At 32.5% G+C, this 21,585-nt stretch overlaps 1 protein-coding gene across 1 annotated transcript; it reads right to left on the bottom strand.

The window, feature by feature from the left end:
• Nucleotides 1-343: 343 nt before the first annotated feature.
• LOC111621258 (probable 26S proteasome non-ATPase regulatory subunit 3) lies at nucleotides 344-16,287 on the bottom strand. Its single transcript, XM_023363339.1, has 3 exons — nucleotides 16,073-16,287; nucleotides 8,682-8,872; nucleotides 344-840 (listed from the first exon to the last, which is right to left on the bottom strand). Exons 1-3 carry the CDS (start codon nucleotides 16,285-16,287, stop codon nucleotides 728-730), a joined length of 519 nt encoding a protein of 172 aa, XP_023219107.1. The 3' UTR covers nucleotides 344-727.
• Between the last annotated feature and the right edge of the window lie 5,298 nt (nucleotides 16,288-21,585).

The raw sequence follows: 21,585 nt of genomic DNA, 5'->3' as shown, positions 1-21,585 counted from the left end.
CTAAAATTAAAAAATAAAATAATATAAAAAATTTCAATTTTGTTACTACTCCACATCTTAATTCTACACATAAGTAAGGTTGCCAGATTTTAAAATAATTGTAAAAGGACACTTCACACTAACAATCAAATAAAATAATTAACACCTCAGTTGTTGATTGTAATGCACAACACTGAGGTGTTAATTATTTTGTCAGATTTATGTGACTAGATTATAGGACACTTAATACTGCCATTCTCCAACTTCCATTCCACACCATTTCATATCAAAAAAGTAAAATTCAATTATTTTTTTAGTGTAAAATGGATGANGTTAATTATTTTGTCAGATTTATGTGACTAGATTATAGGACACTTAATACTGCCATTCTCCAACTTCCATTCCACACCATTTCATATCAAAAAAGTAAAATTCAATTATTTTTTTAGTTAATATTAATAATTAAACATTCTGTTTATATATTTTTAAATTTTAACTTAAAATATTTAATAGTAAATCAATAGGAAGATTATATACAGAAAGGCATATGCTATGCAGAAATCCTCCGCTGCCATTGGCAAAGGCATTGAAAAATAATAATAAAGGACAAACTGTATCATTTCTCATTTCAATAAAAAATAAGAACAGTTTTGCTAAAATAAAAGACTTCTGGTAACCCTACAAATAACTATTAAATTAGGGTTGATTCGCTATATAATTTAGAAATCATTCAAAATTTTACAAAAAATCAACATACTGTTTGTTTGAATCCAATAGCTGTATGTTGTGGAGCTTTACGAATAGCTTGCAGTAAATTTTTATGAGCTTTGGTATACTCTAGTTGAATTGCATTAATACGACCTAGAAAAAATTACATTAAAAATTAAATATATCAAACATTGAAAATTTTATTTATTTTTATTTTAAATTTTATGCATTACTTATGTATATAAATATGTATTAATATATACAGTACTAGCTGTTACCCACAACTTCACCCAGTCGGATTTTGCAAGCAAACACTATTTATATTCAGTATTTCAACAACCATAGTAATTGTTATATAACACCTACCGCTGAGAATGATGAGAATTGCTGAGAATCAAATGAACTGTTTTCAATTTAATCAATTTTCTGGAATGTTTACAATTGTTCTATAATCGAACCAATATGCAATAACAAATTCAAATTTAAAATGGTTCGAACATTTGGTTAAAAAATCAAAATACATAAAAAATATTTATAACAATGTCTGAAATGTTATCAATTTAATACACCTAAGTACTCAATGAAGACTAAACATAGTTGAAAACAAAAAATCATATCTAAAATAGTACAGTAGAAGCGGTTATCGCTCGGTACCACCTATCGCGTAAGTTTGGGGTATTACTGTATTTGATATTTTTATTCCGCTCTCCGATTTTATATTACTCACTGATTTCAATGTTAAACCGGTGATATTACGATTTCGTACACCCCATCTTTAAGGGGATGCAGAAGAAACAGTGCACAATTCTTGTATAATGTTAAAAAATTAACTGTTACTTTGACAGCATCATTTACAACTAAATTTAATGAATGAGAAAGATGCACCAGGTACAGAAAAAGCTCTAGAATTTATTTTCCTTAACGATTTATGTATCCGTTTGTCATAAAAATTTCTTTTTCCACTTTTTTCCCAAGATTACAAATATTCGAGTACAAAGTAACCAGTTTCGACTTATTTCTACTTAAGAAGAAGTTAAATAATTAAGCGATTAGGGAATTAGAGACATAAACAAAACCCTGACAAAAGAGCTGAAATTTTACTTAAACAAAAGCTTAACCGTACCATCTCTAGCCGAGTACAGTGGGGACTGATTTCTTCGTATTATTAATGTAATAAAGACAGAAATTTTTCCAGTTCAATGAGAGTGACCAAAAAGTTGTAAATTTTGGAAATTTCCATGGACAACACCTGGTCCTAAAACAAATTAGTTAGAAAACAAATGACGGACAATCTATTAAGTTCAACATATTTAGATTTTTACAGCTATGATGAGAAATGTTTAAAATCTACAACAGCCCTGTCGCATCCTTTGAGATATACTAGTGATGCGACAAAAGAGGTATTTGACATTGACCAGTATCGGCACCCTGGGGATTTGGCAGTCTGCGTGTGTGCATGCTCTGCAACCGTCTTAGATTCCATCCATTAGCCACTCATAGGGAGCCATTTGACTAAGTGCATTGTCTTAAGATTTAAAAAGTAAAGAATATTTTATATTTTTATGTACATTTCTTTACAAAGCTATATTTAATTATAACTTTCTTTAAAAGTTTATTCATACAATTGAAGAATATTTTGTACCAGGTATATACCGGTACATCCATCACACATTTTATTTCACCAAGTAAGTTTTTATTATTTTATTTTTAATTGTAGTCATTATATCGTGGCTAGCGATTCAGAATGTAATTGTGATATTAATAATGCATTTAGAGAAGTCTACAGTTTTTCTGGCTTATCGAAGAAACGATACAAATGGACCCTAGACCATCAATGACGCGCAATTGACTGATTGTCCCTAGATGTCAGCTTCTTACAGAAACACAGCTTCCCTATCATCAAATGTCACGGCACACCACTGGCACGTATGTATCTAGCAAATACATGGTGTTTTTTTAATTAAATTTCTCAAAAATAAATAACAGTTGAACTGCAGGCTTTCTAGTATTCCTCAACTGATAAGTTTAAAATTACCGCGGGAATCGCTTCAGAACATATGGCCTTTTTCCCCAGAGAAATTTTACAAGAACCAATATCTTACCACCACCTGCAATAAACTTTCTCGCAGCACAAGAGTGCTGTACTCTCATGATTGTTGCACATACCAATGTAGAATATTTAACCTTTACCATAATGTTATACATTGTATCTTTTTCTCCTGGTTTCAATGACAGGATCAATCCCAATTCATTTCAAATAAGTCATTGCAGCTATTTTGACAATGCCGCAATTTCCTCGCTTCAGTGTTAGCCTCACTGTCTCCCAATCAGTTGCATGATAAGAAATGAAACACTTTCAATTTTTCAACAATTAAAATTTATGTTCATTACATAGCAATACCATTTAGTAATTGTGACCTAAACATTTATTTGGTAATTTTATCAATATTTTTTTAAATAATTAAAAATAAAATTACAGAATTCAATACTGGCAATACTAGTTGTCAAATCTAAAAGAAAACATTCCCGAGTACAATAAAACAATTTGTTAATCATTCGACCTCACATCTGACAGAGAAAGGAGTTTATGAAAAAGTAATAAAATGATTAGCAGTTTGTTGTCCTTCACAGTGGGAGACTGGCAGATTGTACTTTCACAGGAGAAAATATACAAAGCTTTACTACCCTGAATTTGAAAAATAAACAATCCCGTGAAATTTAACAAATATGATGTCAATAAATAAATGATGAAATTATTCATAGAGAGTTGATATATATGATAAGTTTAGTTTTTTGCATTTATAGATCAAATTACAGAAAATATAAATAAAAATCTCAATTTTTAAAAACTACAATCATAAAACTTTGCTTACAAATGATCAAGATGCAATGCTTTTTATTTTTATAATCGCTTTGTTTTATTCAGACATACAGATATTATTCCTATATAGATTTATAATTATAATAAACATATTTTAATGTAATTTTACACAATGTAACACTAATTAAACATCTGAAATGAAAAAGTAATTGAATCAAGTCCCGCTGCCATATTAATTAATGCGCCACAGTAATTAATATGGACACAGACATGCTCAGAATCGATTAATTACAATCGATTCTGAGCATGTCCAATTGCATCAAATTAAATAATTTATAAAAATTAAAATAATATAATCAATTATTTTATAAACATATTTATCTGTTTGCAATAATAACGTAAAACATACTATTAGTAATCAATAGGATGACTATCATGCCAAATTAATGTATAATAATAACAAAAATAAAACACACTATACTTATAGTTTAGCATTTCCAACAATATTTAATTTATTTTTGAATTTTAAAATCTAAGAAAAACATTCTTTTTTAAATTAAGTTTTATACATTTAAAGCTGCAACTTCAGATAATACAAAGATATAAGAATCCATCAAAAAGTTAATTAATAATAATTAAAATCGAAAAATAAATAAATAAATAAAACTTTCAAGGTAAGGAACCTTGTAAGTAATAAGTAAAACTTTCAAGGTAAGGAACACTTGTAAAAAGTCAAGCATGCAATCACATGAAGCCCATCTCTCCACTTTGTGTAACCAAACAATCAAGGTTGAAATAAAAGCCTAAACCCCAGTAGAAGTAAAAACAAATATTGGCTTATGTCTAGGACAATAAATTTGAACAGCAGTGAAGATGAAACATGACATCATGTAATTTATGCTAATTACCTTCTAGTATTAAAAAATTAAAATCTTCAATAAATTATAATTGAATTAACTATTTTTTTGACTGAGTTCAACTAAAAACGTATCAAAAAGCTAGATTAAAGTGAAAATAGCAGTTTTTCGACGTTAAATATTTACAAATTAATTTTTTAATTTGATGCCGGATTGACTGTGGGTGTGCAATTTATATTCGAATGAGCATGAGCATGATGGGTTTTAACTGGTTGGAACCAAACGCTCCATAGCATTTATTTATATGTTTCTCATAGCTTGAATGTTGAAAGATTGCAAGGAAATTTACTAGATACACTGATGTTGGAAGCATACAACATATAGAAAAGCTCCGGGTCAGACAACCTATGTCCCCAAGATGACACCACAGAACCATTTGAGTTAGTTTTAAGCATGCACTTTGCTTTGCTCATGGTTTACCAGCGGCATGTCATGACATTTGATGATAGGGAAACTGTGTTCCTGTAAGAAGCCAACTTCCAGGGGCAACAGTTAATTCTCTAAATATATTTTTAATAGATTATTTATCTGACGTACTTAATAAATAAACAAGTTCAATATAATTACCTCTGTTATTAGATTCAATAGATTCCCTATGCCCTCTAAATGCCAATTCTTGCTTTGATAAAAACATATAACATCTATTAATTTAGATAAAATATATCTATTAGCTGTAATTACATTGTTATAATTTTCAATATTTATTTTATATTATTTACTAATGTTAAATTCTATTCCGCTTTGATTTCCAAATTGCTTCGAATACAAAAGAATCGACGATTTTTTGTGTTTTTTGCCAGCTAAATTGTCAAAGCCATTCTTATTCCACAGACTAATTTCATTTGAAAATACAGTAGTAGGCAAGCCAACAAAACAATTTTTGCATTTTTATGCATCTACAGAGCCATTTTATCATGAAAATGTCAAAAATTTTTATTGAAGTGTTTATATTTAACTTAGGCATTGGCCTTTCTCTTTTAATAATGTTTCTTTTTCATTATATGATTTTGAGCCAAAACTTTTTTAAAATAAATTTTCAATATTGCAATTACATTCAAAATCGCTAGCCACGATATAAGGGCTACAATTAAAAATAAAATTATAAAAACTTACTTGGTGAAATAAAATGTGTGGTGGATATACATACCTGGTACAAAATATTCAATTGTATGAATATACTTTTAAAAAAAATTATAATTAAATATAGCTTTGTAAAGAAATGTACATAAAAATAACATAAAATATTGTTTACTCTTTAAATCTTAACCACTTAGTCAAATAGCTCCCTATAAGTGGAATCAGAGAGGATTTTGGTAAGTGTGCAGTGTGTGGTGATACTGGTTAATGTCAAATACCTCTTTTGTCGCATCACTAGTATATCTCAAAAGACGTGACAGGGCTGTTGTAAATTTTAAATGTTTCTCACCATAGCTGTAAAAATCTAAATATGTTAAACTTAACAGATTGTCCGTCATTTGTTTTCTAACTAATTTGTTTTAGGACCAGGTGTTGTCCACAGAAATTTCCAAAATTTACAACTTTTCAATCACTCTCGTTGAACTGGAAAAATTTCTGTCTTTATTACATTAATAATATGAAGAAATCAGTCCTCACTGTACTCGGCTAGAGATGGTTCGGTTAAGCTTTTGTTTAAGTAAAATTTCGGCTCTTTCGTCAGGGTTTTGTTTATGTCCCAAATTCCCTATTCGCTTAATTATTTAACTTCTTAAGTAGAAATAAGTCGAAACTGGTTACTTTGTACTCGAATATTTGTAGTCTTGGAAAGACAAATTTTTACGACAACTAATACATAAATCGTAAATTTAAGGAAAATAAATTCTAGAGCTTTTTCTGTACCTGGTGCATCTCTCTCATTCATTAAATTTAGTTGTGAATGATGCTGTCAAAGTAACAGTTAATTTTTTAACATTATACAAGANTATATATAATTACAAAATATACTGTATTATTTATTGACAGTAAAATAAAAATAAAAATTATACTCACACAAAATAAAAATAAATTCAATGCAATTTTTGACATTGCTTTCCTTTTATATCTACTTTTATGGTACTAGTCTTAATTGTAAGAATGTTAGTTAAATGGGAATTACTCAATCTATTTCTTTCAGCAGTTTTCATGTTTCTCATGCATGAAAAGAGTTGTTTACAACAGTATGTACTACCCCACATGCATAACAGTTTTCTAGATAAAACAATTTTCCAGCATCAATTATGTATGTCATTACGACATCAAAGTGTATCCAGTGAAACAAGAATAATTTTTACAACATACTTTACCAAAATAAATGAAAATGTACCTAAAAAAATTTAGAGTGCAGTGGGCTGCAGGTTGGACATCCCTGGTCTAGTAGATGACGACATCGGCGTTTACTGATTACATTCCCATACAAAAATTATTTTACATTGTATTGATTTTTCTTTTGCAACAATTTTTAATTGTATATTTGATTTTTTCACAGAACACTTGAAGTGGCTTCACGGAGCACCCATGTTCCTCAGACCACAGATTGCAAACCACGACCCTAGACTATTACATTTGGGCAACTTATTACTTTTTGGGCCAATTTAAAAATAATTTGGGCTATATTTTGAAAAATTCCACTTTACCTTATATAAAACCTGTATCTAGTAACCTGTGTGACTTTGAAGTTCTCACCAGACATTTGCTGTTTACTTGAAGATTATTTATATTATTATTAGCAAGGTTGCAGCTGAAGTTTTCAATGTGAAAATGTGTACGTTGGACATGCGGCACCGCCATCCTGTAAGCCTAGAAGTTTGACAATGGCATTTGGAATGTCAATGGAACCATTCTTGACGTTCCAAATGGCATTGTCAAACTTCCAGCCTTACAGGATGGCAGTGCCAAACGTCCAACGTACACATTTTCGCATTGAAAACTTCAGCCGCAACCTTGCTAATAATAATATAAATAAACTTCAAGTAAACAGCAAACGTCTGGTGAGAACCTCAAAGTCACACAGGTTACTAGATACAGGTTTTATAAAAAGCAAAGTGGATTTCTTCAAAGTATATCCCAAATTATTTTTAAATTGGCCCAAAAAGTAATGAGTTGCCCAAATGTAGTAGTCTAGTAAACTTCATCATACCTTTAAAATGCAGTCTATTTTGGATAGTTATCTAACGTTTTCGTAGTAGTCTAGAGCCATGGTTGAGAATGTCAACCACAACCTCGCTATTATCATCGTTAATTATCAATTAATGAAAGTAGCATTCTGTATAAGTTGCCGTATTTCATTTGCTTAATAAATTACATCAGTTATGTGGCATTTGACATATTGTACAGAAATATGTAAATCTCGAATAATTCAAAATCTTATATATATCGTCCTCTGAATTTCAAACTAACGAGGATTTCCTGTATATACATCTGTTTCTGCTTGTTATGGAAACCAAAGCCTATTAATTTTATTAATTGGGAACATTTTCAATATCATAATATAAAACTTTAAAACAAAACAAAATTAAATTAAAATTCGGTTAAAGTCCAGATACGTATACCGTCATGGCAGCTCATCTCTGATTCCAGCAAACAGAAGGAAACAGTGGGGACGCACGCTCTAACCTAACCTAACCTATTCTAATAATTTAATTGGTAATAATTATGGTAATTTATTAGAATAGGTTAGGTTAGGTTAGAACGTGCGTCCCCACTGTTTCCTTTTTTTTGTTTGCTGGAATCAGAGATGAGCCGCCATGACGGTATAAGTATCTGGAATTTAACCATTTTTGTGTGTTGGTATAGAAGTATTTGATTTTTTCACCAAATTTTGATGGTCCCAAACAGGTGACAAAACAAGAGCTGAGTACACTTCAAGGACATAGTTAAGTGTAAGATATCAAAAGCAGAATAAACATTTTTAGACAGTTATTTATCGATAATCAAACGGTACCCCCAATTTATATAATCTATGCTAATTTTACCTTAATTTCTGTAAATTAACGGGATTTTTATCGCTTCCTAGTAAGTTGCCAATATCAAATTCTAATTCGATAGCTTTTTCAACAGAAATATTTCTCACATTATCTTCTTGAAGGAGAATTTTACTCACGATATCAGCCATGTTACACACGTGGTTAAAGTTAAATTTCTAGAGAACCAAATTAGCAAATTATTTTTTAAAACTAGCCAACGTCAAAATTACCGTATTACCAAATAAACGAAAATTCAATTACATATATTTCTATTTACAGAATTTTCAATTTACCTACCTAAATAATAAAGGAATCGAGCCCATTCATTATTTGATGCTACTTCTGGAAAAGCAGATTTTTCCACAAGTTTGAATGCTTGATAATATAAATTATAATGTAGATAATTTCTTAATAGGCAGTTTAAAAGTACTGCTTGACCTTCAAAATCATTTCTTAATGTAGCTGTTCTCAAACGACCATGAAGGAAACTGAAACAAAAAATATAAAAAATGGCTTATTCTTTTATTCATTCCATTTTGAAACATTAATTCTCATTATTGTTGATTAATTGAGATTATCAAAGCTACTACTAATGATACAAAACACTTCAATGATCAATACTGGTATAGCAATTAAAAGTACAGTCAAACCTTGGTTCTCAAACATAATTCAATCCTACAAGTTGTTCTAAAACCAAAACAAATTTTCCCATAAGAAACAATATAAAATAGATTAATCTGTTCCTGATCCCCAAAATAAAACCTTTTTTTTTTACCTCTATTCATTACTTTTTAAAAAAATGTTCATTAAAATTTCTTGCATTTAATTAATACTGTTAAATACAATGCTGAATGCCAATTGTATACTAATGAAAAATGATTAAAAAAATTATATTTAATAATNATATATATATATATATATATAATTATGAATTATGGTGTGGTGTTTCTATATATATTTTTTTTAAAGATTGATTTAAAAAAAAACAAGTAAAATGGCAAAACCATATTTGGGACAAGACTATGTCTCGGAGACTCACTACTAAGTAGAATCACTTTGATGCTCAAGGCAGGTCTCGTTCTCATTCTCCTATCTTCTTTCACATTGCTGCTTTTGGGCGCAATCATTCAAACTTCACCAGCCACAACCACGAGATCGTCCACGATGCATCTTTGATGAAATCAACTTATCTAATTTCAAAATTTCTCTCTGTTGCATGTCTGCCCAGGTTGAATTTTTGTTGATGCGTAACGAAAAGTTCCCGTTTTTGAAAAAACTAATCGTGGCTATTGTATCGCCCAAAATTATTTTTTTATTTTGCAAAAACAATATACAGTTTAACCCGATTATAATGTCATTGAATGTAACGACAACCCTAATATAACGTCAAATTTTTATCGGTCCTACGATTTTATTATACTAGATAATGTTAAAAAAAGCCCGCTTGTAACGACATAAAACCATTTTAACGTCATATTTGAAGCACTCTCAAATTTACAAAATTAGATTACAAATTTTATTTAACATAGAAGAAACTACGTGTTCAGTCCTAAGGTCCGAGTCCACTTCTTAGAATGACCGTGGATAGTACTCTCCCCTACCTGACTTTGGTGGGGTGAGGTGGCTGTTTTGCCTGTTTGTAGAAGAGGGTTGCCATTTTGTATTTTATTTTGACTCGATTCTCAGTTTCCTGACTATCTACAAGTCTGAATTTTTTTATGCGCAAATGATTTGGGCACCTAATACTCTGTGCCAAATATCAACTCTCAACATGTACTCCTTCATACCTATATTCTGGTAAGAACAGGTGGCAGTACGATTTTATAAACAAGATATAGTCTTGTCGTCAATATATAAAATATTCAGCTTAAAATCATCATGGCACTTTTCTCCATGAAAAAAAGAAAAAGTTGCACCAGGAATTGATGAATCATCTACAAAATATTTGTTGTGAATAGTCTATATTGGAAATGTGAGTAAGCCATTGGAACAATTGAGCTGAAATGAACAGCTCATGAAATGAAGGGCAGCAAAGCAATGAGATTTAGCAGAAGAGAACACTTCCACAGGGAGTTGAGCAAAGGGGAAGCAAAGTGAGCAGGAAAATGCTGAGTTGAGCAAAAGAAGCAAAATGGATGGAAGGGGTTTGATTCCAATACAGGGTTGAGTAGGATGTAAAGCAAGTTGAGGGTGAGCTAAAATGGGAGCAGGAAGAGGATGAGCCAAAGAGGTTGCCTCAAACCCAGTGTTTCCCAATCTTTTTTATGCTATGCCCCCACCTAAGCCTTTCTAAAATTCTTAAGCCCCCTAACATATATATCAGCTATACGATTAACTTAAACTCTGGACAAGTNACGATTCTTTTATGTATTTCTGTCATGAAATTCCCACACTCTCTAAAAGAAACTTCCGTTATTGTCGGATATTGTCGCTTTACTACTATAATAGTATTATTATTATTATTATTAAATATTTTTTAAAAATTTTAATTTTTCAGAATCAAAATTTTTATATTTTAGAGTACAGTATACGCCATTTATATGTAATATAAATATAAAGTCCGAACCTTTAAAAACCAAAATTTTATATATAACTTTTATTACGTTAATAGTATAAGTACGAATACTGCCGCAATTTTTTCGCCGTAATATAGGAATCCGAACTATAGGAACCCGTGTTATAGGGGGGTCGACTGTATTTACAGATGACTACTTACAAAATAAGTACCTTTTGTAGCTACAATTCTGCCAACGTTCGTACTATTTACTGTTTTTTTTAATAACTTTTTCCACCCTGTGGCCTATTATGGATTCGGCGCCTACAATGAAGCGTTCAGGTGCTGATGGATGGGGCCTAATATATCGGAGATAGACCATCCTGAAAAATTCCTAGTGTTTTCGACCTGTAAGGAATCGATTCCGGGTTCTCCAAAGCGATATGTTGACACTTCAGCAGCTCGGCCATCGGCATCAGCATGCTACTCTGTAAAACTCGGAAAGAAATTTTTTATGGAGGATCTGTTCTGGATACATCAGATCAGGAACTTTATAAGAGAGCGTAAAGGATGTGCAGTGCATGCAGATACTTTCGACAAGGAGCGCTAAAAGGCGTTTCTAATTAAGTGCCTGATTTGAATTATAAAATGACAAAAAATGGAATAAGACGTTACTTTGGAAAAGTAAAATTGCGAGCTTCAAGGGTGCGTGTTAATGCTTTTATTATATATTTATATGGATTTATAGTATTGCAGGATCAAACGTGCGAAGTGGCCTAGTGATGAGTTTTTCGTCCGGCGTGGAATAAACTTTTATATACTAGTATATAACAACGTTGTCAGACGTTCATACCATCCAAACTCAATTCAAACGAATTTTTATAGTGATCAAAAAATAGTAATTTATGGAATATTTACACTAATTCGTAAGGGTCTGTCCATAAATTTCGTACACACTGGAAAAGGGAGAGGGGGTCATGACAAATCGAACAAAATCGGACAAGAGGGAGGGAAGATGTTGAACTTTAATGGACGTTCGTTTTATTTCGTTAAATTTTATACAGTTCATGCATTTTAATATTTATAAAGTGATAAAGGTTTTTAGGTGGGTTGAGTTTTGTTGGACGTTCATAGAGGGGAGGGGAATACGGAAACTTGGACAAACTAAGACAATGAGCAGGCGTAGTAAAAATTTCAAAAAAAAAAAAATGCGAACATAATTTATGGATAGCCCCTAAGAGACGCAAAAAAGCGGACGCGAGATAACTCAGCGACGGCGTTGTTGGGTCCTATCCTCACCATCCGGCAGCCCCATTGGCATAACCGAACTCATCTATGGCTTGGAAAAAAAGATTTATTAATGACAACATGGCGGAAAGTGTTTAAAAAGTTTCGTACTTTTTCTACAAAGTGAAAATGGATTAGATAACATTGATTGATTTGTAAATTTTATTTATAATCTCAGTTGGCAACATGTCAGCGAAAGCAGGACTGGAAACATGTTCTAGAAGAAAGCCACTTTGGCATGAAAGTCCAACCAGATTAGTTGATGTATATATGCCGTGTAATAAATTCAATCTCATTATGGAGTCAGATTCCTATCTTGATTATTATAAACTTTTCATGCAACACAGTTTCAAGGGTGTATCGAGAATGATGAACGAAGAGAAAACAACAAATCATTGGCACTCCTGTAGTAGAAAATTGCATATTGATGAAAGAAGTCAGAGGAAGATAGTAAAATCGTGCAAGAAAACAGATAGCTATTTAATTTCACAAATCACTTGAAATTTCAATCTTGGTAGGCAGAATAAAATATCGCACGAACAACTAGCCACATCTTATCACAAATGAACTACAGCAGTCCACGGCCAGTTTGGGTACAATTGCTATCAACAAAAAACAAGAAAGCACTCTTGCGGTGAGCACAAAAATATCAGTGCTGGATCATCAAAGAATTGGGGAAAAGTTCCTGGTCTGATGAGTCAAAGTTTATGGTGCATCATGCTCAGAATTTGGTGAAAATAATGTTTTCCTGACAAACGTTGGGTCCCTTCATAACAATAGATTCACATCTGAAATGCCACATCGTACTTAAACATCATAGCGCATCCCTTGACATGTTTACAGTTTATTCTCAATTCGATGATTACTTTAAGCAGGATAAGGCATAGACACACAAACTCCAAATCACTACGGAATGGTTCCAGGAACATGACATGACTATTTGCTGCATTGTCACGTTCATTCGGCGGATTTAAATGCTAATGAACATTTTTGGGATTAGTTGGAAAGGATTTGAAAATTGTTTACTGAAGGCTTATTAATCTATCAAATTTCCAGGACATGCATGACACACTTGTGACAGCATGGTACACCATTTTTATACAATGTTTCTAGCATCTCATAGAAACCCTGCCTAGACGAATTCAGGCTGATTTGAAGATTAAAGGATGCTCAACCCGCCAATAAGTAAGTGTGCCTAGTAAATTAGTATACAGTCGACCCCCAGAAATTTTTACTCATATTTTTCAGAAATTACTTAATGAAACTTTAATTGCATTTTTCTTGAAACAAAAAACGTCATTACATTTCATTATGAACTTCCATCAATTAAGATGAATCAGTTCTGTTAAATTAATTTATTTAAATGAGATGAATCATTTATTCGCGGAATGATTTCCTTTAAGCTTTATCTATCAATATAATCTGTAAAGTATCAGTTTTTATTGATTATACATAATTTTAAACTAGTAAAAAAGTTACCAAAATAAAAATGTACCTTTTTTTTTAGCAAATAACCATTTTATCAAATTTTTATTTAAATTTTTCGATTTTGACACATGGGCAGTCCATTAATTACGTGTACAGTTTAAGAGAGGAAGAGTGGTCGCGAAAAATACATTGTTGTACACGATGGAGGTACAATTGAAGGATTGTCTATACAGTATAGACTTTCAGTGGTATATTAAGAGCAAATTTATATTCCACCAATACCACTGTTATTATCGGTGGAATATAAATTTGCTCTTATAAGTCTACTTACTAGTCATATGCATAAACTCAGGAAATATTTGAAAAATTTTTTAAAATTATTTCTTCAAATTCAGGGGATTTATGAACTTTTGTACGCGTAATTAAAAGGGAGTTTAAGAAGAGTACACTACTGACTACTGTATATAACAGGTAAGGAGAGGATCTAAAGTGGCGCAAAACTGTACAAATAAATTAATGGATGACTCCAATTTGAGAAGCAATTACTAGACAAATTAAAAAGGTAATCGATATCATAAAATATATATGAAAAAACATCACTTGTACGTTCTCATCTCGAAAGGACGAAGCAAGAAGTGATTAGCGACCATATTATATATTAAGTATTCTCATTTATACGATACTATACGTCTCATTATAGAGAACTCGGAAATTTTGATACAAAAATGGTAGTATTTCTTCAGCTTGGTTTCTTACTATACTTCTAGAAAGAAGTGAAAGTAACGTGACTGGTAAATATATTGTATTTACTGATTCGAGAGAACAATAAAATTGATGATAAAAGAATGGAAAACAATATGCAAATACAGTGAAATTATATGTTAATGAATTTAACGTTTCCAAATATTATGTAGACATAAGACATAAAAAAGAAGAGAATCGAATATCATGAACAACTCCCTCGGTGATATTGTTATTTTGAAAAGAGGATAAGGGAGCATCCCGAGGGTGATCTAGTAAGCGTTCTTGAGTATAGTTTAAATATTGCTTCTTAATTCTTGTTTCTCAAAGTATAAACACAGAGAAACAATTAGTATTTTTTTATGTTTGTAATTTCGTTTTTCACAAAATATTTACGGTTTCGCATAAATTTAGTATTATTAAAATTAAAATTTCATGTTAATATTAAATTAACATTCTATAGTATTCTATTTTATATTCAAACTTATTAAAATATAATTTATATATGCAACTTACGCAGTTATTGCTCGGTCCCACCTATCGCGTAAGTTTGGGGTATTACTGTACATATGTTAACTTATTCATTTATATCAAAGTGCCTCTATACTGTAAGAGAACAACAGACCAACAACAACTCTAATTGAGACAATATGACTGCTTTTATAGTAAGACTCTTTTGAGTGTCACCTTACATATAGACTATCTTTTTTTCTCTTATTTCATAAAATACAGCTGGATTTTGAAATTTGAAGATTGAACTACAAAGTAGCAAAGTAGATTGAGATATTTTTAGGGCTCTAGACCAGTGATTCCCAAACTATTTTGAGCCACCACCCTTGGTTCCATAAAGTTATACCCAACATCCCCTAACAAAAAACACCCCAATGCCTTCTAACTCATCTTCTCTTGTGTGAGAAAGGTTTGGAAATATTCTTATAAAAACTTTTCTATGAACCTCACACTTTTGTGTTCTTACTGTACATTGTTTTCCACATCTAGAAACAATTAAATGCAATGTCTCTTCTTACCCATTTTAAAAGAGGAAAGAGAAAGGTTGTCAGTGGCCCTAACCTTCACCTATGGTCACCTTTCAGGACCTGCCTTCCACTGGCTTCTTTTCACCCCATAGATTTACTCACTGTTCAGTAGAACCCACTTTGGTAGCCACTGCTCTAGACCAGTGGTTCTCAACCTTTTTTGAAGTCAGGGAATACTAAACTTTGACATTTTTTTCCACAGAACACACACAATACATCAGCTTTAAAGCACGGGTGGCAAACCTTTTTGAAATCAAGCACACTCGGTCTAGTACAGGGTTGTCCAACCTTATTTTCTAACGGGCCAAATTAGAAATTTACATATATTCAGTGGGCCACAAAGGTACCTTATATAAATATATTTTTTAAAAGTTCAAAATGTGAATATCAAATTTTAATAACAAATATATATATAATTACAAAATATACTGTATTATTTATTGACAGTAAAATAAAAATAAAAATTATACTCANAATCGCATTTTCCATGTGACAAGTGGTCTGACGACGCCAAAGAATAGAGATGGCTTAGAAGGGATGTGGAACTGCCCATGCTGGTGACCAATTCTGAGATAGCCCATACTTTCAGCAACCTAAGGAAAGGGAAGGCACCTGGCGTTGATGGGATCACGGCCAAAATGGTAAAAATTCTGCATCAGGTACAGCCAGGTCTGCTCTATGTCTTATATCAGAAATGTTACATATTGTCACTTCCCAGTGAAGTGGAAGCAAGTTCATCTTGTGTTAATTCACAAGAGTAGATACCTGAAGGATGAACCAAAGTTGTACAGACTGATAAGCCTATTGCCAGTCCTGGGGAAGGTTCGAGACAGAATATATTACCAGCTGAAACAGAGAGAGCTTTTACACCCACACCAATATGGGTTCTGGCCAGACATGTCAACCTGCTGTGCATTACATTGGGTGGTCAACCAGGTTCACCTGAACTGCCAGCAAGTCCTCCATATATTGTTTGTTTTGATAGATGTTGTGGGGGCATTCAACAATGCCTGGTAGCCATCCACAATGGGTGAATTATGAAAGGCAAACCTGCCTACCACTCTCATATCACTTACCAGGAGTTCCTGAGTGACCGTACTGTCGTGTATCAGACTCCAAGTGCTAGGTTTGTCAGGAGACTGCAGAGGGGTTGTCCCCAGGGGTCATGCATAGGGCCCCTCCTTTGGAATGTTCTTGCAGACATGGTGCCGAGGCTCATCCTTCCAGACAATCACCAGAGCCAGATCATTTATCTCAGGTTTGACTTAACACGCTCAAGGCATCAGTAGATAAATGTATAGGCAGCTGCTGGGCGTTAAGAGTCACCTATGACTCGTAGTCTATTTTAATACAGGGTGGCAAGAGTCACCCGTGATGTGTACTATTAAACTAATATATTTTATTGCACCTAATAAAATAATATAGATATATCAAGTATGATGTTTGTAGAATTATGTTATCAAAACATATGCGCTGCCCCACAGAAAAACAAGCAATTATGTCTGTAGCCCTAACTAGACATGTCCATATGAGTCACACGTGCTTCATAATGCCATGAATGTGTTAAGAGTCTAAGACACCCAGTGGCCGCTGGGTATCAGACCAAGCCTATGATTAAGACAATCTCTTTGTACTCTAATGCCATTTGGAGAAGCAGAGATAATTTACTCAGAGTTTGTTATATGAGACAAGAAGGTTGCCCCCAAGGGATTGAGTAAACACAACAAAGCAAGCAGGAAATTGAGCAAAGGGAGCAAAGTGGGCTGAAGAAGAAGTGAAGCAAGTAGGGAAAGATTAAGCCAAGGTAAGTGTCCTGCAAGGGCTAAACAAAGGGAATAAAGCAAATAGAATGGTTGGCCACTTATCTATAAATTATATTATTATTCATATATCCATTGGGACAAAATTTGGTACACAGATAACTCATGCCATCAGGGATCAATTAGTTATACAAAATGAATACAAGATTTCCAAAACATGAAGTAGCAAATCTCCAAAAAAGAAGAGGCTGTTATACACGTTACGGAAATCCTCAAAGGATGTACTTAACAGACGAAAAAAATTCGGATATAACTGGCTGGATCGAACGTAGTAATTTACAAAACTTATTAAAATATTTCCCAACATATAAAGAATTATTTTTATTTAAAGGTGGATAGATAGAAAAAAAAAATCACGGTTAATCCTCAAAGAATTTCCGTAACGTGTATAACAGCCTTAATAGGGAATGTGACCATTCCTGTCAGCCATATATATCCACAATGAGAAATCACATATACAAAGTTCTAAAGAACACTTTTGAGCAATAAACCTCCACTTCTTCACAAACTTATGGCAAATGCCAAAAGGGTTAAAGTGTTACAATTCTAGGATGCTCAATCAGATTTAGGTCTGGAGACCCAGCTGGATCTTTCATTCTACAAATCTCCTCTTTGAGGAAATCTGTGACTAGCTGTGCTCTATGTGGCTTAGTGTTGTCATCCATAAAAGTGAACTGGGAACAAACGGAATTCCAGAAAACTTCACACATGGTTCAAGGATCTCATCTCTTTAGCATTGAGTGGTCAGTGTTTCCCTTGAAGACATGCAGCTATCCAGCACGATGCCTTCCTACATTATTGCTGTCATAGGCAAAAAGATATACTGTAGCTTGTTAATAATCAGTAAATAACACCAACAAAACTTTCAAAATTAAACCAGCAAATATATTTTAATATAAATATGCTATGACAAGCACTGTTAATTATCAGCTTTTTGAAGAATTGAGTAGTTTATAATTTTGATGAGTGCAAACTTCAAAAAATAAAAACAATCTTTCTTTGGACATTTAACACTATTGACATGGTTATTATATAAGGGCAAATGAGCTAACATTTTAAAAACAAGTATTTTTTTATACTTGTTTTTAAAATGATAAATTGTAATATGTTATAGTCTTTGAATCTTGGTACCATCATCACTATAGGAAATCCTCGTTAATTCAAACTTGGATAGTTCAAAATCCCATTAGTTTGTAACTACTTTTGTCCTGACCAAGTATATAGATATTTTCATGTTAAAGAATTCAGTTAGTTCAAAACACAGCTACTTCATAACTCAAAGTGAAAATTCTGTCTGAACTGTAATATATTCTGTAATACCTCGACTTACACGAACCCAGAGTTATGCGATTTTCAAATCTCGTCAATTTGTCTTTTGTTTGAGCATCACGCAATTCCTGATCACTCACTCCCCCACACTATTGTTCAGCTTACATGTTCGGACGTGTCGCGCGGAATCGTCACATAGCTACAATTTATTTTGTGTTATTTATTTCTGTGTTTGTTATATCTACGGAGACTCTAGAGACTCTATGTGGTGATTTCTTGTAACCGTGAACGAATCAAAAGACGAGATAAGATTAACGAGAACATTTATTAGCTTACATATGACTTGGATTTTACACAAATTGCAAAATTATACCCCAACTTACGCAGTTATTGCTCGGTCCCACCTATCGCGTAAGTTTGGGGTATTACTGTACATATGTTAACTTATTCATTTATATCAAAGTGCCTCTATACTGTAAGAGAACAACAGACCAACAACAACTCTAATTGAGACAATATGACTGCTTTTATAGTAAGACTCTTTTGAGTGTCACCTTACATATAGACTATCTTTTTTTCTCTTATTTCATAAAATACAGCTGGATTTTGAAATTTGAAGATTGAACTACAAAGTAGCAAAGTAGATTGAGATATTTTTAGGGCTCTAGACCAGTGATTCCCAAACTATTTTGAGCCACCACCCTTGGTTCCATAAAGTTATACCCAACATCCCCTAACAAAAAACACCCCAATGCCTTCTAACTCATCTTCTGTTGTGTGAGAAAGGTTTGGAAATATTCTTATAAAAACTTTTCTATGAACCTCACACTTTTGTGTTCTTACTGTACATTGTTTTCCACATCTAGAAACAATTAAATGCAATGTCTCTTCTTACCCATTTTAAAAGAGGAAAGAGAAAGGTTGTCAGTGGCCCTAACCTTCACCTATGGTCACCTTTCAGGACCTGCCTTCCACTGGCTTCTTTTCACCCCATAGATTTACTCACTGTTCAGTAGAACCCACTTTGGTAGCCACTGCTCTAGACCAGTGGTTCTCAACCTTTTTTGAAGTCAGGGAATACTAAACTTTGACATTTTTTTCCACAGAACACACACAATACATCAGCTTTAAAGCACGGGTGGCAAACCTTTTTGAAATCAAGCACACTCGGTCTAGTACAGGGTTGTCCAACCTTATTTTCTAACGGGCCAAATTAGAAATTTACATATATTCAGTGGGCCACAAAGGTACCTTATATAAATATATTTTTTAAAAGTTCAAAATGTGAATATCAAATTTTAATAACAAATATATATATAATTACAAAATATACTGTATTATTTATTGACAGTAAAATAAAAATAAAAATTATACTCACACAAAATAAAAATAAATTCAATGCAATTTTTGACATTGCTTTCCTTTTATATCTACTTTTATGGTACTAGTCTTAATTGTAAGAATGTTAGTTAAATGGGAATTACTCAATCTATTTCTTTCAGCAGTTTTCATGTTTCTCATGCATGAAAAGAGTTGTTTACAACAGTATGTACTACCCCACATGCATAACAGTTTTCTAGATAAAACAATTTTCCAGCATCAATTATGTATGTCATTACGACATCAAAGTGTATCCAGTGAAACAAGAATAATTTTTACAACATACTTTACCAAAATAAATGAAAATGTACCTAAAAAAATTTAGAGTGCAGTGGGCTGCAGGTTGGACATCCCTGGTCTAGTAGATGACGACATCGGCGTTTACTGATTACATTCCCATACAAAAATTATTTTACATTGTATTGATTTTTCTTTTGCAACAATTTTTAATTGTATATTTGATTTTTTCACAGAACACTTGAAGTGGCTTCACGGAGCACCCACGTTCCTCAGACCACAGATTGCAAACCACGACCCTAGACTATTACATTTGGGCAACTTATTACTTTTTGGGCCAATTTAAAAATAATTTGGGCTATATTTTGAAAAATTCCACTTTACCTTATATAAAACCTGTATCTAGTAACCTGTGTGACTTTGAAGTTCTCACCAGACATTTGCTGTTTACTTGAAGATTATTTATATTATTATTAGCAAGGTTGCGGCTGAAGTTTTCAATGTGAAAATGTGTACGTTGGACATGCGGCACCGCCATCCTGTAAGCCTAGAAGTTTGACAATGGCATTTGGAATGTCAATGGAACCATTCTTGACGTTCCAAATGGCATTGTCAAACTTCCAGCCTTACAGGATGGCAGTGCCAAACATCCAACGTACACATTTTCGCATTGAAAACTTCAGCCGCAACCTTGCTAATAATAATATAAATAAACTTCAAGTAAACAGCAAACGTCTGGTGAGAACCTCAAAGTCACACAGGTTACTAGATACAGGTTTTATAAAACGCAAAGTGGATTTCTTCAAAGTATATCCCAAATTATTTTTAAATTGGCCCAAAAAGTAATGAGTTGCCCAAATGTAGTAGTCTAGTAAACTTCATCATACCTTTAAAATGCAGTCTATTTTGGATAGTTATCTAACGTTTTCGTAGTAGTCTAGAGCCATGGTTGAGAATGTCAACCACAACCTCGCTATTATCATCGTTAATTATCAATTAATGAAAGTAGCATTCTGTATAACTTGCCGTATTTCATTTGCTTAATAAATTACATCAGTTATGTGGCATTTGACATATTGTACAGAAATATGTAAATCTCGAATAATTCAAAATCTTATATATATCGTCCTCTGAATTTCAAACTAACGAGGATTTCCTGTATATACATCTGTTTCTGCTTGTTATGGAAACCAAAGCCTATTAATTTTATTAATTGGGAACATTTTCAATATCATAATATAAAACTTTAAAACAAAACAAAATTAAATTAAAATTCGGTTAAAGTCCAGATACGTATACCGTCATGGCAGCTCATCTCTGATTCCAGCAAACAGAAGGAAACAGTGGGGACGCACGCTCTAACCTAACCTAACCTATTCTAATAATTTAATTGGTAATAATTATGGTAATTTATTAGAATAGGTTAGGTTAGGTTAGAACGTGCGTCCCCACTGTTTCCTTTCTTTTTTTTTTTTTTTTTGGAATCAGAGATGAGCCGCCATGACGGT

Source organism: Centruroides sculpturatus, unplaced genomic scaffold, assembly GCF_000671375.1.
Source record: "Centruroides sculpturatus isolate CEXI.00-Female unplaced genomic scaffold, Cexi_2.0 scaffold271, whole genome shotgun sequence".
NCBI lineage: Eukaryota > Metazoa > Arthropoda > Arachnida > Scorpiones > Buthidae > Centruroides > Centruroides sculpturatus.
The sequence above is the reverse complement of the archived record's forward strand: the minus strand, read 5'-3'. Positions and strand labels throughout refer to the sequence as shown.